The sequence below is a fragment of the Camelus dromedarius genome, chromosome 1 (assembly GCF_036321535.1).
Source record: "Camelus dromedarius isolate mCamDro1 chromosome 1, mCamDro1.pat, whole genome shotgun sequence".
NCBI classification, from domain to species: domain Eukaryota; kingdom Metazoa; phylum Chordata; class Mammalia; order Artiodactyla; family Camelidae; genus Camelus; species Camelus dromedarius.
The window spans coordinates 16,500,048-16,517,794 of NC_087436.1; the positions used below are offsets into that span (position 1 = coordinate 16,500,048).

At 39.9% G+C, this 17,747-nt stretch overlaps 1 protein-coding gene across 10 annotated transcripts in view; it reads right to left on the reverse strand.

Annotated features, from left to right (window-relative positions):
• DCLK2 (doublecortin like kinase 2) overlaps positions 1-17,747 on the reverse strand; it is a 136,308-nt gene that overhangs the window by 43,602 nt on the left and 74,959 nt on the right. For 4 of the 10 annotated variants that reach the window (XR_010382911.1, XR_004140739.2, XM_031464923.2 and 1 more), the window contains exons 3-6: positions 8,884-8,986; positions 5,629-5,730; positions 4,665-4,715; positions 716-822 (exon numbers count right to left, since the gene is read on the reverse strand). Coding sequence is in view for 8 of the 10 variants with exons in the window: in XM_031464923.2 (XP_031320783.2) it covers positions 716-822; positions 4,665-4,715; positions 5,629-5,730; positions 8,884-8,986 (363 nt within the window). In the remaining 2 variants the exon portion in view is untranslated. The remainder of the gene's footprint in view (positions 1-715; positions 823-4,664; positions 4,716-5,628; positions 5,731-8,883; positions 8,987-17,747) is intronic. The other 6 variants (XM_031464936.2, XM_064490967.1, XM_064491070.1 and 3 more) reach the window with 3 other exon arrangements.

Consider the following 17,747-nt stretch of genomic DNA (forward strand, 5'->3'; position numbering starts at 1 on the left):
TAAGAACAATCACATACTGCTATTTTATCAGGTAAATTTCCTCTTATAAATTTAAATTATTGAGAGCTATTAAATCAAATCAATCTTGTTGAAATCCTGTAAATCTGGCTTGGCTCATCATTCTTCTTCTCTATGAGATAAAACGACTGTTAAACCAACTGTTTAATCATGTTAAAGTTACTATTTACATTTTCAGGCCACCACCATCACCATCTAGACCTAAGATTTATTTCTAAGTTCTTCACCAAAATGGACATATTTTTCTTGTGTTACTACTTATGTATATAACTATTATGCTAGAATTCACTCTACTTTAGATTTTCACAAAGTCAAATTATGGTAACAATATTAAAATCATGATTTTAAATGACATTTTAAGAAAAGAATCATGGTGTTCTCCAAGATGTTGCCATCATAAACTGCTTTGATAATAGGAAAACTGTTGTTTATTTATATAAAACAAACCACATTATGTTCAACCCTAATGATAATCTTACATTCCCATTTAAGAGATGGAAACACTTAAGCTCAGAGGAGTTAAGTGTGTTGACCCAAAGTCCGAGATGAAACAGGACACAGGACCCAAAGCCAGGTCTTCCTGGCTCCAAATCCTTAACTCTTTTCTTGATTTGTTACTGCACCCAAGCCCCTGAACAGATTAACTCCTAAACTATACAACTCAAAATAACAAAAATCTCACGAACATGCCACATACCCTATTTCGTACCTTTAATCCTCTGAAACTTCCTGGGCTAGTTGGAGAAGAACTGGAGGATTTCGTAGACTTAGGAGTGGAAAGCTGGCTGCTGGGAGTTCCATTAACTGATCATGAGACAACAAAGGAGACAGAGTCATTAAAACCCCAAATAACGAGGTTGTGTGAAAACACTAAGCACACGCACAACAGAGCTCCAATGGAGATTCGAGTCACTGAAAGCTCCAAGCAGATAGCAAATCAGCAAAAAAGCAAAAATAATGTATCTTACTGCATCACAGACAGAGGATCAGACAAATAAGCAGTGAAACTACAATTATTTTCAATAATAGTTTTCCAACAGTGACAGAAGCAAATATATAAAACATTATGGAGTTAAGAGATGTGAACGAGAACTTGTCTGTGTATCCTGCCTGCCAGCCAGCAAGGGAATGAGCGGCCGTTGTATCTGTAATGGTTTACTAAGAAGCTTGTCCCCAATGTCCAATGTCCACTATCTTGGTATACACCAACCTGAATGACCAAGACGTTCTTATGGCTCCCCCAAATCAACTCCACCATAATTCAAACACATTTTCTAAGTATGTTCTTAATGGAAAAAGGTTACTGGTCATCTTCCTTGTAAAAACCTCCCTTATTTGTTTGAAGGTCATAAAAGACACTCTTCAAATTTCTTTTTAATCCAGACTAGTTATTTCTAATTCCCTCCATTTTCTTTTCTTCTCAGCTGAATTTCCCCATTACTTCTTAGCAAATCTTGTTGGTTTTTTTGTACACCCTCTTCCAAACCTCCATATACTTTAAAAGTTCAATTTAGAGCCTATGTGAGAAAGAGGATGGTCACTGCTGTTTCAAGGGGAGGGTTAATTTGTAGATCTAGTCTCACTATGACCCCTGCTTATTCCTAACTGTATCACCGGGATGCACTTCTGCTGTAATTTCACAAAACTATTATTTAACATCTTGTATCAGTGTATTTTTTTTTCTCTTCTAAGGAATATTCGTAACCCCTTTTATCATTAATCTTCAATGCTTTTGCCCCAAAGAGATGAAAACTGCCATTCATCTCTATGGAAGGAAAAGCAAAGTCCATTTCCTTTTAAAAAAATATTTTTGATTCAAGGGAGCAGGCAACTGTTATTTTAAATGATGCTAGTAAGTATAAACTGCAAAATGCAGGTCCTGAATAGGTGACTCAAAAAAGTGAGCCCCAGTCCTTGAATGGAGGTAGAATTCTGGATCAAGAAGTATTTGTGGGAAGGGGGTGGGAAGGGATAAAATGGGAGTTTGAGATTTGCAGATACTAACTAATATACAAAATAAACAACAAGTTTATACTGCATAGCACAGGGAACCACAGGGAACTATATTCAATATCGTATAGTAACTTACGGTGAAAAAGAATATGAAAACAGATATATGTATGTGTATGTATGACTGAAGCATTATGCTGTACACCAGAAGTTGACACATTGTAAACTGACTATACTTCAATAAAAACATATGTATACAAAAAAAGTATTTGTGATTAGATGAATCAGTCATGTCTGTTTATTGTACTGCTCATTGTAAAAATTCAGTAGAGATGAAAAACTTTTCCAGTGATTTTAAAATTACCAAACTTTCATTTTTCTAGTCCAAAACCACTCATTCATAAATAATTGTCAGTTATCTAGATTTTCTTAACAGATATATGTGGGTATTCAGAGTGCAAGTACAACACAAGTTAACTGCACAATTCCTTAGAAACTTCGAAGAGTATTCAACAGCCCTGATTATTTTTCAATAAAGTTCCATTTCAATTAACACTATCTGTTTTAAAAATTCCCTTTTAAGGGAACTGGGGATGGGAATTCACACAAAATAGAGATTATTATGACCAATGAACTAATAAGCTTGCTATGAGCTGACACTGAGTTTGGTTCCTTTTTTCCTTCATTCCACACAGCAGTCTGTTCAGGTCACTAGTTTCTACTCACTGAGTGCTGTTAACTTTCACTGATGTTCAGGCGCCACTTCAGTATCAAAGATTTCCTTGGAACAGTGATAGAAAAGGGACTAAAGAAGAAAAATTGGTTCCTGCAAGTGGTAATCTCTGTCCCAGACCAATCTCTCTAAGAACACACCTTCTGTCTAAACATAGTTGAAGAAAGCTCACTGCCAGGGATTTAACTGGGATCAGTAACTACATGTCCACATTTACCCTCAAATGACTCCCATCCTAAAGAGACATTCAGTCATGTATAGCCCTCTACATTTCTGATAGCATTTGAAAGGTTCTGAAAAATGCTCTCCAGTGAGAAGTCCTTCATTCATCTGCACATTTCTCCAGTCTCTGGGAGGGTAAGCGGGACCTGGGCCCCACTGTGCCCTCCCTTCTTGCCCTGGTGCCACCAACAGGAAGGTGTCCAGTGGGCAGCTCCACTCCTTCACTACACCCGGGATCTTCTCTTCCCAAATAAGGATCTTACCCACCACCCACCTCCACTGTAAGGTAAGAAATAAACTTGAAGATTTCTTGTTTGCTTGTTTGTTTGCTCTGAACACTTTTATCTTGGAGGACTATGAAAGATCCACAAGCTAGAAACCTAAAAAAGTGAGGATTTTAAAGACTCAATTACGGTAACTATTTACCCCCTTGTGTTATCCAGATTAATTTCTTTGTGTTTATCACACACCACTTAGCTATTTCGATTAATGGAGTTTTGTTGAGGAATTTAGTCAACCAGAAGACGTCACTTACGGGAGCACTTACGTCCCAAGATTGAAAAAGTACAACATGATGTTTACAAAGTCACTCGCTCTGTCTGAAATTCCAGTTAGTCCCATGGAATGTTCTAAACGGTAGCAGGTATACCTCAGCAAGTAGTCTATAAAAATGAGTTATACTTCTGGGTACCACGGCTTTGCTAAAACAAAACTCTCTCTCAGTTTTCTGTAACTGCAGTTATGTGCTGAACATGCTTCTGAATTAATCTCTTATAAAGAAGGCATCTACCTCTGAAGTATGATTTATATCTTGCAACTTAAAAGTTTAAGGTAAACTTTTTTAACTCAAATCCAAACATGGACTCAGTTGAAAATCTGAGGTACTGGAATGCTAAGATGCTTTTTAAATCAATTTCTAAGCATTCTAAGTTCTAGTTTAAAATATGTATGCATTTATTAGACTATGTTATGAAGCAGCTGGTCTGCACGACAAGTATGGCTATGAAACATGCTTTTGATTCAGTGTCTTAATTTCCCTCTTTAGACCTCAGAGAGACAAAATTGGACCAATCATAATACCTGATCCTAGAATCACTCTCTCACTTTTATTTAGTTAGTTTACTTATATGATAAGCACCTGTAAACCTATCACTAAAACAAAAGCTAAGAACTTGACAAAAGTCTACATTTACCATTTGGTAAAGTCACTTAAGTGTATTTATGCAAATTTCATGTGATATTAGCTTTCCCAGCATTTAAGGTGCTTTACAGAAAGCATAATATGATTTGAAATAAGCTTAACATCAGAGCGATGCTTTTGGTTAAAAATATTCACACTGGGAATATTTTTAGAGAATGCTGGGCTTATTAACCCAGGGCGGGGAGGGAAGGGAGAAGAGTCTAACTGCTTCTGTGGCCATTTTCACATTGCCAACAACCCAGAGCCTTTTTCAATAACAGACTGTTTTCCAAAATTAACCAGAGGACCCCTTGAAGCGCCGTGCGTCCTGCTCACTCGGTGCTGAGCGCGCACACAGACGGGCCCGGCGATCCTCCGGAGATGACGGGCTCTCTAGCAGACAGGGGAGGCTGGAGCGTGTGAAGCACGTGACACTGCACAGGCGTAACTGGTACAAGCCAGACACATTCACGGACACGGAACAAAAGGAAACAGAAATGTGGCAAAAGACAAAAAACGAAAACCCAGCAGAGCGACAAAGCCATAATAATCATGGCTCACCTGGGGATCTGGCTGCAGAGTAGGCACTGGAGGAGTGGCCACCCCTCTTTACTGTGCACATGCAGTATACACAAAGGGGGAGACAGTAAGGAGAGCGGTTATTCAGCGAGTCTAAACATGCACACAGAGAGAAGGTAAAACAACCCGACCTCAAGGAAGTGGGGCAGGCGCTGAAGAGGAAGCAGCAGACCTGCAGGAACTCCCCCAAACTCGGCAGTTGAAGAGAGGCTGATGCTTGAGGCAGTTTTTATTGATAGTATTTCACATGTTCTAGACTTCCCACGTGTAAAACCATGGGTTTTCACAGTCCTTTCTTTAATGGGAAATGATATCAGCAAAGCTATTCATAACTACCACAAGCAAGCCTTATAGAATCAATATATCAAGACTTGGGGGATATTTGAATTTTTTTAAAAGTGCCAAAAAAAAAAAACTAACAAAATTACGACAAGTCTATATATAGACTTAGGATCTGAAAGAAACTTAGAGGTTAAGTCTGACTCTGACATAAGTAGCACTACTTTCCAACAATAATCGTTGCTACCATTAAATTGCTTGATGAAGGAAAAGCCTGTGGAAACTTATCAGGTAAATACAGTTCTGTTAGGGGTTTATGTGGATGTTTTTAACCAATAAAAGAAGAGAATACCCACAATCAAATATCACAAAATTAAAAATGCAGCTCACACTGGTCAAAATGTGAAACACTTCTATGGAAATACCAGGAGAAGCCTCTAGGTAAGACTGTTCTCGAGAAAGCATGTCAAAACAAGTTTCTTAGGACACTTACTATAACTTTGAGAAACAGACTTAAATTTTTCGATTTAAAAAATCACGTCATCTCTATGCTGTTCTGGATCCTAGCTACAAACAGGACGGGAAAGACCACTCATTTATATTAAAGAGAATTAAAGGAGAGTGATCTGCCCCTTTTGTGACTATCCATTCCTCTCCTGTTCATTACCTGAAGCTGGTGATTTGCTGCGTCGAGAAGGCCCAGGGCTCTTGGATCCAGAATACTTAACAGCTGCCGAGCGAGAATAAGATGACTTCAAGACGCGGCATTCTAGAAAGGAAGGGAAGTGCATTATATCGTTCTGGTTTTAATTTTAACCAAAGGACGATCACACGTTACAGTAGTTTACTGCCTAGAACCATTACCTGATCATCTTTTTTATCACTGTTACACGACTTTAATACATAAAGCAACTCCTGAGGTTATCTTAAATTAGGCTTCACATCTTGTGACATCTCTTCATTGTTCCAGATGGAGTTCTTAACGCTGAAATCACAAGGTCCTGGCTTGATTCACACACACCTGCAGCCTAACTACACATGTGCAACTTATTTTTTAATTATTATTTTATTATTTTGCATTGAGAAGCAAAGGCTACAACAAAGAGTTCTCTCCAACTCATTGATAATTTTATTTTGAAACGATATATAGGGCTGTAATTTATGAACCCCTTGCTGTCTTATTTTCCATCTGCCCAAAGTATGAAGCATCAAAAAATGAGGAAACGAGCTTTAAACAATAACTTTGGCCTTTCCATCAACTGCCAAATAAATTAGCACGCAGAGTTCCAGAACTAATTACACAGCTAAAATAATCGCTTCTAATTTGAATAATTATGAACATTGGTTTTGGAGTCACGTAGATTTTGGATGAATCAAGGATTTGACTTTGCTAATTGGTGGACCTCGGTTAGGTCTAAGTCTCAGTCTTCACCCCTCTGAAACTGGGATAAGAATAAATCTGCTTCTTAGGCTTGTTGTAAGGGCAAAATCAGATAACACATTATTTGTAATTCACATTAAAATACTTCAATTTATGCAGAAAGATGAAAATGTGGGTTGGTTTTAATCTATACCCCAGGGGCAATAAATTAACAAGTGAAGTACCCTAATCAGGAAAATACACACCAGGGGAGGTTAGTTAGCATTTGAAAGACTCTAATCAAAACCTCGCTCAGAGGGGGCCGCAGCCACGCCAGCTTAGTTAATTAGCATCATGGGTGTTGGAGAGTATTCCGCTGTTGAAAGGAGTGGTGTGGTGAACTGGTTGGAAACTTCTCAAAGGCACTGCCACGCTTTCAGGAGCAGGATGTGTAAATCCAGAGAGCCAGTAACTGGAACTTCAGAACTACACCTGAGGTTTAGGAATCTGAGCCTGTCCTACATCGAGCTCTCAACAGAGAAATCTGCTCCTTGACTAAGGCTAGGTTAGCTGAAGTCTGGATTCTGAATGGATCTTTAATGTAGGATGTAGTCAGAAGCATAAAGGGCAGAGTTGGGACTTGTCCAGACTACAGCACAAGTTAAATAGCTGAGTTAAAAAAAAAAAAAAAACTTTGCCTCCTAGTAAATGTACTTGTAGCAGAATTAGGCCTGAGACTTGCTTTCACTGTGGTGGTATAATAACAACATTAACAAAAACAGGGTGGGAGAATATAGCTTAGCAGTGGAGCACATATTTGCATAAACATGGTCCAGCACCTCCTCTAAAAATAAATTAATAAGTAAACCTAATTATCTCCCACCCCAAAAATAAAAATAAATTAAAACAACAACAGTAATAGCAATAGCACATACTTTGTGATGGGCACCCTTCCAACTGCTATCACATATTAGCTCATTTAATCCTGACAAAATTTTATGAAAAAGCCACTATTATCCCCAGTTTGCAGAAGGTTCAGTAATTAGTGATTGAGAGGGGAAGAAACCAGTAACTTTCACCCACCTCTAACAACAGGAGTTTGCCCATAGCCAAAACAAAACAAAACAAAAAACCATGAATGATTCAAAAAGCTTAGGTAAATCGACAACATGCATGTAAAGCACTGAGTACAATGCCTGGTACACGCACAGCAAGTGCTCAATAAATGTTTTTTGCTGTTGTTTCCCAAGTTAACTTTACAACCTAGAACACATTCAAAATGACTAATGCTGACATCAAAGAAATATTATGAAATGAAATTAAGCTAAAAGTTTTCAAAAGATGTAAAATACAGATCATAACGTAAATGCACGTTTTTTCAGTCAACTCATGAGGACAGGGGAGAGCATTAGCGTAGATGATGTCTTCAGCTCTTTAAGGACTTCCTGATGGTATTACCAGTTTAAAGCAGAGCCAGTCCAGTAGAGCACAAGACAGTAAAGAAATGCTCAGATTTGGCAGCAGCGAAAAAGCAAAAGACTAGATACATGAGGCCCACGCACAAAGTAGGTTAAGTTACACGTAGATAACTGACACAGTGTAACAGGAAGGAATTACACATGGAAGTCTGGCACCAGAGAATGTATCATCTTGAATTTTAAAAAGTCTACGGATCACCGGATCACTGTATTTATTTGGTAATATATTTCTCTAATTCTGGACTATCAGAATCACCACAATTAGAAGGGTCAGTCTAACTGTTAAAAAGCCAGCTTTCCTTGTTCATGAAATTAAAGAGTGAGACTGAATCTCTAACATCCTTCTTCTCTGTGAAATGTTATGTCTGTATGATTTTACCTCATTTAAAAATGAAGTTGACTTTACTATCAGCTAAAAAAAAAAAAATCACGATTATTGTGATAGGTTTAAATTAACTCCAGACAACAGAGTAAAACGATATTCCCAGAATCAATCACATTTAAAATCACTGAGGTTATTGCTAAATACTTGAAAATTCCATTTTTCTTGGCTAAAATTAAGAGAAAGGAATTTTCTTATTCCATCAGTGAAAACAATTTTATTTTTTCTGCATATATAAACAATGCACGTAACTGTTTTTTAAAAAGTTGCAAACGAACAATGAGGTAAAAAGAACCCTGAGATAATCACTATTAACAACTTATTAGCCTGTTATCTCTTTACAGGCATGGAAAATGCAGAATGAACCTTTCAGGTTTAACACTATCCATACATTTAAGATGGCAGAGCCAGGCACCATTCTGCAAGAAGGGAGGAAATCCATTTCAGAGGCAAAACAATGCAGTAAAAAGAGATGGAAACAACTTGCTTTAAAAAAAATGAAAAAAAACTTGAATTAGGTTTTTCTTTTTTTTTTTTTTTGCAACTAGATAAATATTTTCACTTTATTTTCTACTTTTATTAATTCAAAAAGAATACTGTCAAAGCTATCTTTCTTCAACACATCAGACCACTTAACATGCACAAGTGACAACCCCAAGCCTCCGTTTCAGGGTGACAAAGACCATCAATGAACTGCCTTACCACTGTGATCCAGGACAAAGTCATCTTGGGCATAACGGAATTTTTCAGGTCCACATGCAATAAAAACATCATCATCACCAAAAAAGTCCTGCAGACAAGTAACCTAAAAAAAAAAAATCATGTCCAAGAAATAAATTAGAAACATTAGAAATGAAATAAAAATTAGCAAAATTGAATATATTTTCAAGCATCATATATAATGCTGGGTTGGAATGAAGAACTATTTCACAGCACACATTTCCAAGCATCTTACTATTTACAAAGCACTTTCACACACTGTCTCTTGATCTGAGAACAATAAAATGAGGGGCTCATAGCTGACATCAACATTCCTGTTTCACAGGTGAAGTGCAGGGCATCCACAGGAGGTTTAGTGATGGTTTCCTGGTTTCCCGTTAACTGGTGGCAAAGCTGGAGCTGACAGAGGTCTCAGTCCCCAGTTCAGTGCTCTTTACTCTTCCACCCTTCCCCTCTCCCGGTGACTCCACACCCAGCCACGCCAGCCTGGGCATGACCTCTCTGTACCACAGGCACAGTGCACCTTAGGTTGTGATGAGGATTCGTGTATGAAAACCGCTCATATGTGTTAACACTCATCTCTACCACCACCATCGTTATCACTAAGAACAGAGGAAGACTTGCCACGAAGCCCTTCCAAGGCCTGTACCTAAATATACAGTCTTTTTTCACTCCCTCCCCCAATACTGTATCAGTTTCAGGTCCTGCAGAACCTGGATCCACCCCCAGGGGGCTCAGCCATCCATTCACCCTGGTGGTGACAAGAAGAACCACCTTCCAGGGCTTTGGATGAACACAGGCTTCACTTTCACCTGTTTTAATGGGATGTATGAGATTTCTTTTTTTAAAAGTACTCCTCTCCCAATAATAACGAAGTTTAAAAAAAAAAATCAGTGCTCTAGTACTTGGAAGGATTGAGCTATGTCAGTAATTCGTTGTCTTCCTGATCACTATTTAGCTTTCCATTGGCGGTGGTGGGGGTGGGGGGTGAATCTCACAGCAGAGTTAGAAAGAAGCACACGAGAAATACAGGGAACTAGATGCAGGAAGTGGGACAGGCAGGGATGCAGCTCCAGTCATTCCAATTCTGGTCCAGCGAGATGTGGCTTCTGTACGTCACTGCAGCTCAGCTCAGGGCACAGTGTTTTTAAAGTGTTTCCATCAGTTGGCGCTGCTTTAACAAATCACCATAGACTGGTAGCTTAAACAACAGACTTTTATTTCTCCCAGTTCTGGAGGCTGAAAGTCCGGGATCAGAGTGCCATTGTGGGTGGGGTGTGGGCAGAGCCCTCTTGCTGGTTTCCTCACATGGCGAGGGGGTTGCAGAGAGGACACAGGAGGAAGCAGGTTCTCTCCTGTCTCTTCTCTAAGGGCACTAATCCCACGTGGGGGGCCCACCCTCATGACCTCCTCTAACGCTAATTACCTCCCAAAGGCCCCTCCTCCTAATACCATCGCACTGGGGATTAGGGTTCCAACATACACATTTTAGGGAGACACAGACAGACAGTTTGTAATAGAGAGTAACATTTTTCACCTTTCCTGATAAACCCGTTTCTCTTCATCTCAGTTGGCAATCGCACACACCCCTTCCTCCACGCTGGCGTCCTGGGAGCCAGTCTTTCCTCCCTTCTCCACCAACCCCTCCCAACGCTTTTCTGTCCACATGGCTCTCAAGCATTTCTTTCCCTACTCCTGGGTTCAGCCCTCACTTTCTCTTGCCCGGCTCCTGTCACTGGTCCAGTAGCTCCAGTCACCCCTCTCCTTCTAAGCATGGAAACAAATGAAGACCATGCTGGCACTGCAGTCTCCCACAGGTGCCGGGTGACCACACCACGTCTAGCGCTCCCCGACTTCCCTCCTTGACAGAGCACACGAGACGGACCCCGCCTGACCCTCCAACCCTGCCTTTGCCATTTCTTCTGCACACTTGCTCCTCGGCCACACCAGGACCTCTCTGGGTTCCCTACAGTATGGGTGCTGGTGGTTCTCTGTTGTTAAACAGATTTAGGGAAACACAATTCACAAACCATACAATTCACTCATTTAGAGCAAACAATTCAATGGTGTTTAGTGTATTCAGAGTCCAGGAACCATCACCGCAATCTATTTGAGGACACTTCCATCATCTAAAAAGAACTGCCCCAGGCCCATTATCATTCACCCCCCAGGCCTCCCTCTCCTCATTCTGAAGGTCCATCGTCCACTTTCTGTCTCTACAGATTTGTCTGTCCTGGACGTTTTATATAAATCAAATCATATAATACGTAGCATTTTGCAACTGTCTTCTTTTACTCAGCACGTGTTTAAGGTTCGCCTGTGCTGTGGCACATGTTAGTACTTCATTCCTTTCTACAGCTGAGTAATACTCGGTTGTATGGACACCACATTTTGTGGATTCGATCACCACTTAGGGGACATCTGGGTAATTTCTACCTCAGTGCTGGCGCTTACTACCATATGCTTCCTCAAGCCGTTCCTCAGCCTGAAGTGGCCTTTCTGACTACACTGTGGTGCCGTGACCTCCAGGCAGGCAATGGCATTTCCTATTCTTCATTCCCCAGGGTCTGAATGAACTGTGGCTTGGTATGGAGCTGCTCCTAGTGGAACTGAGTTCTCAGACACAGAAATGACTTCTCTGGGTGAGTGGTGTCACAGATGCAATCTTCACCACCATCATTTGTTTTCAGGACTTAAGAGGGTTTAGGCATCACTGAACCTCTCTGAATTCTCTCTGTCCTGTAGATGTATTATCTCATCAATTCCTACAAAAACCATGAGTTTGACATCATTATCACTCCTCATTTACAAAAAAAAAAAAAAAAAAAAAGTCTAGAGGGAGCAACTTGCCCACATGCGGGTCGTGAATAGGAGCACAGGAGTTTAGACACGGCCCCTCCACTTCCACATCTCTGCTTTGAACTTACACCATGGTGCCTCCTCCTCCTGTGGAATCCCACAGTTCATCTTTCTAACTTTTACAGTTCATATCACGTTCTATTTTGTTTTTATAGTCATTTATGTCTCTTATCTCCATCTACTTTGTTTTTTTACACATATATATTTAATAAAAGGTTCTTAAATGGAGCTGAATCCAGTTTTACTTCCTTGGCTAAATAAAACAGACATCTACCAAAGTTTAATCCAATTTTTAAAGGAACATTTCATTTGTTTCTATAATTAATTTAACATGAAAAAATAACAACTGAATTTAAAAAAAAATTCCTGTATGAATGTATCCGTCTGGAAAGTCAGTTAATTTTGAGTTTATTTTATTACAAGGAAATATTTCATCCATTTATTCTAGTCAAATGCCAAAGTAAAGAATTAAGTTGCCTATTATGCAGAATAAAAGTATTTAACAAGTTTAGAGAATAGAACAGATCAAAGCGGTGGTTCATCCCCCCTCCCCTAACAGTTCTGTTTAGTTCTTTCTAATCAATTGTTTAATAATTTCACCTGTCAATATAAGTTGGGCTTTCCAATCATGGTTTGCATAAGATGTTTGCATTCCTTTAATTCATGTTCTAGCCATTAAATAAATATTTGGCTAAATAGTCAACCAGATTACATAATCAGTAATTAGGTTCAGATTTACCTGAATAAGTCATCACCACTCTCAAGAAATGATAGGTGTCATATAAATAAATGATAAACTAAGATAAACATTATTTTGACTAATTCTATTAAGGTATACTCAGGATACTGACATACCTCATAAAATATTAAACTCTTCTGTTTTCATTCATTCAACAAATTCATACTGAGAACTTACCACATGCCACTCACTATGCTAGCAACAGAAACAGTAAAAAAAAAAAAAAAAAAAAAAAAAAAACCAGAAAGACAGAAATCCTTGCCCTCATGGAGCAAGTATAAGCTGATGCACAACAAAAATGCACGAGTAGACTGGGACATTAGGCTGTACACTAGAAATTGACACTGTAACTGATTATACATCAATAAAAAATACATGAGTAAATTTACACAATGTTAAAATGTGATAAGTGCTACAGAGAAAGATAGTAAGAAAGGGGAGCAGTGAATGCAGGGGACAGGTGCTGCCATGCTAAATAGAGTGGTCAGTGAAGGCTGAAATGGTGACATCTGACCAAAATATTAAGAGAGGTAATGGAGAAGCCACATGAATATCTGGGGAGGGGTGTAAGTGGTTCCAGGAGAGGGAACAGAATATGCACAGGCCTCGGCGTGTTCATAGGAATCAGTCCTGGACCAGTTAGAGGGGAGGGGTTGACTGCAGAAGAGGTCAGCACAGTAAAGAAGGGAAGCAGATTGGGTAGGGCCTGCCAGCCCCTAGTCAGGACTCTACCTTTCCTCTGGGTGAGACGGGAAACCACTGGAGGCTTCAGAGCAGAGGACTGCCACAACATGACTTACTTCAAACAGCATCACGCCGTGTTCAGACCAAACTGCAGAAGGACAAGGACAGACAGCAGCACGGTTGGAGGCTACTGCTACTCAGCAAGACAGGAGAGTGGCCTGTGCCAAGGTGTCAGGAGTGGATGGAATGAGAGGGGGTCTCACTGCTCCTTGGATATGGGGACATGAGAGAAAGAGAAGAGTATGTTGGCTCAGGGTTTTGGCTTGAGCCACCGGAAGGATGGGCTGGCCAGTAACTCTAGTGGAAGAGTTCAAGGTAACGGGCAAGGTTAGTGGTGGGAGGATGCTGGTGAATTCAGATTTGGAACATGAACTATGAAATGCCTATTAAATATCCAGGTGGAGGTGCTGGATGGAAAGTTGGACATAAATCTGAATTTCATGGGAGAGAGCTAGCCTGGAGATGTAAATTTGGGTCTCACCAACAGGTGAATGGTCTTTAAAACCTTGAGGTTAATTACAGCAGTGAATGTACACAGGGAAGAGGGCTAAGGCCTGAGCCCCAAAACACAGCCACATCACAAGGTCAAGGAGAAGAAGTGAAACCAGTGAAGAAGACTGACAAGGAACAGTCAACGAGGGAGGAAGAAAAGCAAGACTCTGTACGTCACGGAAACGAAGCTCAGAAAGTGTTTTGAGGAGGGAGCAATCCACTGGGTCAGTGTTACATGGCCATGGAACTGAGCACCACGGAGGTCATGAGGGTCTTTAAGTTGTTTTGGTGTAGTGGCTAAAATGAAAGTCTAACTGGAGTGGGAGACAGGAGAAGAACTGGTGACACTGAGTACAGACAACTTTTTCAAGGCATTTTGACTGGAAAGGTGGGACAGAGAAGTGGGAAGGTGGCGGAAGGAAGAAGGGAGTCCACGGTTAACACAACTTATTTTTCAAGATGAGAGAAATAACACAGGTTACTATGCTGTTGAAATTATCTAGTAGGGGGGAAAATGGTGATTCAAGAAAAGGGAGCTGCATCCCTTTGTGAGAGGAGATGGATCAGTGTGCAGGGAAAAGGACTCAACCTGCATGAGAATGCGGTCAGTCTTCGACTACAAAGGAAGCTGGCTGGAAGCTGCCAGGTGGGGACACGTATGTGGTGGGGAGGCTGGTGGATTGCTTCCTGCTTCACCAAGAAAATTGAAGCAAAGTCATTAGCTCACAGTGAGACTGGGGGAGGAGGTACAGCAGATTCGAGGAGAAAGAAAAGGTGTGAAATTGCAATCTGTGATTGTGGGGAGAATGAACAAGGAGGGAAATGAGATGGGCCTGCAGGCAGCATCAAGGGCCCACTGGGGGTCCCACAGTCGGCATGATAGACATTCTTTGTCCTAAGACTAGAAAGCAGCTACCGGCCTGTACAGTGTTTAAGAAAAATAAAAACGTTTTAAGCTGGAATTGTTACTATTTCATTGGGCTGCATCTCAATAGCCAACAGAAGAAAACTGACAGGAACCCAGATGATGCAAACAACTAGACTGCACCGATAATGAATAAATAAGGAAAGAATGGGAACTTCCCTCCCTCTGCTGCTGGCTGGCTTAAAATACAAGTCTCAGTTCATATTTTTCACAACGTAGATGGGTACTGCTATGCACTGTCATTACTGTGTTTAACTAAAACTATAAACTTAAAACACACTAGAAATAGAACACCAGCAGGCAGGGATGCAAGTTGATGGGGACAAAGGTGAACCAAAACTGATATCCACAGAAGGGGAATGAGCAGATTCCAGTTCTGTTTTCACTCCCATCGTCTAGGATAACGCACTTGTGGTGGTATTTAAAATACAGGTGTCAGCCCAGAAGGCATGCCCTCAGCCAGCACAAGCTTTTGCTGGGAGCAGAGGACACCCTGCTGAGCCTGACTTTCCCCCCCACCCCCTCTTCTAAACAAGTAGAATCGTAGGTAAGATACTCAACCTCTCTGAGGCTCAGTCTACAACATGGGCAAGAAACCAGTTCCACTACATCTTTAAGGACTAAACATGACAGCATGTGAAAGGAGTTGATACATGTTATTTCTTCATTTTCATTAATTCATGGCCTCAAATACTTTTTAAAAATTTTAACTCAATGGATAATCTTTTCTATAAGTATAACCAATAAACACACACTTTCCTACAAGTTCAATAAATTAGATATTTTCCCAGGGGAAAAAAAAATTCTAGCATTAATCAAGTGTCTACCACAGGCCAAGCATAAACAAAGAAGCACATAGTCTCACGGTAGAGATGAACAAGAAAAGCAGTAATTACCATTCAAAACGTCACAATAGGCGAACACTGTAATAGAAGATCCGCCACAGGAGTAAAGCAGCCCAAAGAAGAAACAACTCGATGAAAAACAGCATCCCATAAAATACTCAATACCTTTAGAATATTCCACGTATCTGGACACATATATAATTCTTTTATTTTTTAAACATATTTCTTGTTCTTTAACTCTGGTGGTGTTTCTTCCTTCTATCACATATTTCAAAAACTGGCATTTAACACTGAGTCATGAGCCATGTCACTAAATGTGACTTCAGAAAATAACGTATCAATCCCACAAATAACGTCTCAAAATCACTCTTAATAAAGGCGAGGAAAAGTCTATCGGTTTAGAAGACCTCTTACGGTTTGTTTCTAAAGTCTTTCTTCAGTGCAAGAAATTCTTCACGAATAATGGATGTTAGGTGGATTTTAAAAGCAAGCTACACAAAAGAGGGGCAGTAGTCCTCCTGCTAAGGCACAAAATTAAAGCCATCAGCAGGATCTAACAGGGAAACTCCAACTGAGAAATAATGTGTACACAAGAGCAGATCTAACTTTTCCAAATGAATGTGGGCCATTTAAAAACACTAATTTTTCAAAAAAAAATAAAAATAAAAACACTAATATTTCTATCCTTCAGTAGACAGATTAATTAGGGCAGGGTGAAGAGGTGGCAGGTGTAATTTCAGTGCTAGTTCTTAACAGATTGCCACACTCACTTTTTTTTCCTTTCACTATTTGGTCTGTGAAAGGATACAGAAACAGATACAGAGGCTTGAGGTCTGATAAAATATACTATGCATGTATTAGGGGCATAATAAACTCTTTCCTCAAAAGAAAAAAGGCAGAAGACATAGGGATGTCATCCTTCCTGGACACTTACATTCTGAACCAGAAAAGGTCTCCATTTTCTGACTCCCCAGCTCTCTGGAAATCCTGTATGTCTTACTCTTCCCAGAGTTACTAAGGAGCTGGTGATAAAGCAGGTTGGAATTCTCTAAGATCATTTCCTACCACAAAGTTCTATAATCTAAATTTTTTAGTTTCTAAGAAAAGCTTATTTAGGATTTAGGACACTGCTTTCAGAAAAGCTGCCTTCATTTTTCTGAGGGAGAAAAAAAGGACCACTATTATAAGCGGGTAAATAGCAATGTTCATTTGGGATTTCTTTCGGTTCAAGTTTCAGCTTTATACGACCTCAAAGAAATCGTCATCAATGAAACCTTCATGCCCTCCAAATCCAGGTTTTCCCTTAATACTCTGTCAAGCACAGACATTACCACTGAAGTCAACTGCCTGGTTTTGTGTCTGGACCTCTTACCAGACTGTGCATTCCACACACACACATTGCCTTGGTCATCACTAGAATTCCAGCATAGTACACAGCACCCAGAGTGTACACTTTGTGTTCAGCACATTTCTATTGAATTAATGAAATGCCCTGAGTCCCATTTCCTCCAGGTAGCCCGCCACCCCCACCCCAGAGGCTCCATCTTACACTCTTTCTATGAATTCCTACCAACCCATTATTATGCAAGGTAGTCCTTGTTCCCAGATTTATGAGGGGTTTGTTTATGCCAAGATAATTGATAAACTCCTTGACTATACCAGTCAAACCCTGTAGCTCCCTAAGGAGGTATTCAGCAAATATTTGCTAATCAAATTTTGGCTCTGGACACCTTAAAATATTCATCTTAGCTCATGTAAATTCTTTCAGGAGTTAAACCTCATCATTATTTTAGGGTGATTTGAGAAAAATTCCTTATGAAATCTACTACTGCAACCATTTGGTAGAGGAGATTCATAGCAAAGCAACTTGAAATTAAACCTGCTATTTGGTGCCATTCAAAGACTTGGGGTTCTGTTAAATAAGGGTCTCTTGAGATACTTCACAAGTCTATTTTATGGAAAATTTCTAAGACCCAATAAAAATGCAAAAGAAACATCACTGGATCTCAGCGAGAGGCTAGTTTAAACTAACATCAACTTATCTAAACCTATCTTGACCTAGAGTCAAGGTCAAAATCTTAGCCCCTTTGGAATGTCTACCTTTCGGAACAAGGACCACACTTTATAAAAGAAATAATGGCATGATAGATATCAGAAGTAAAAATACATGGAATTGGAATTTACGGATTTTCTTTCATTTTAACTAGGTGTGTGTATACATGAAAGAAAGAAGAAGAGACGG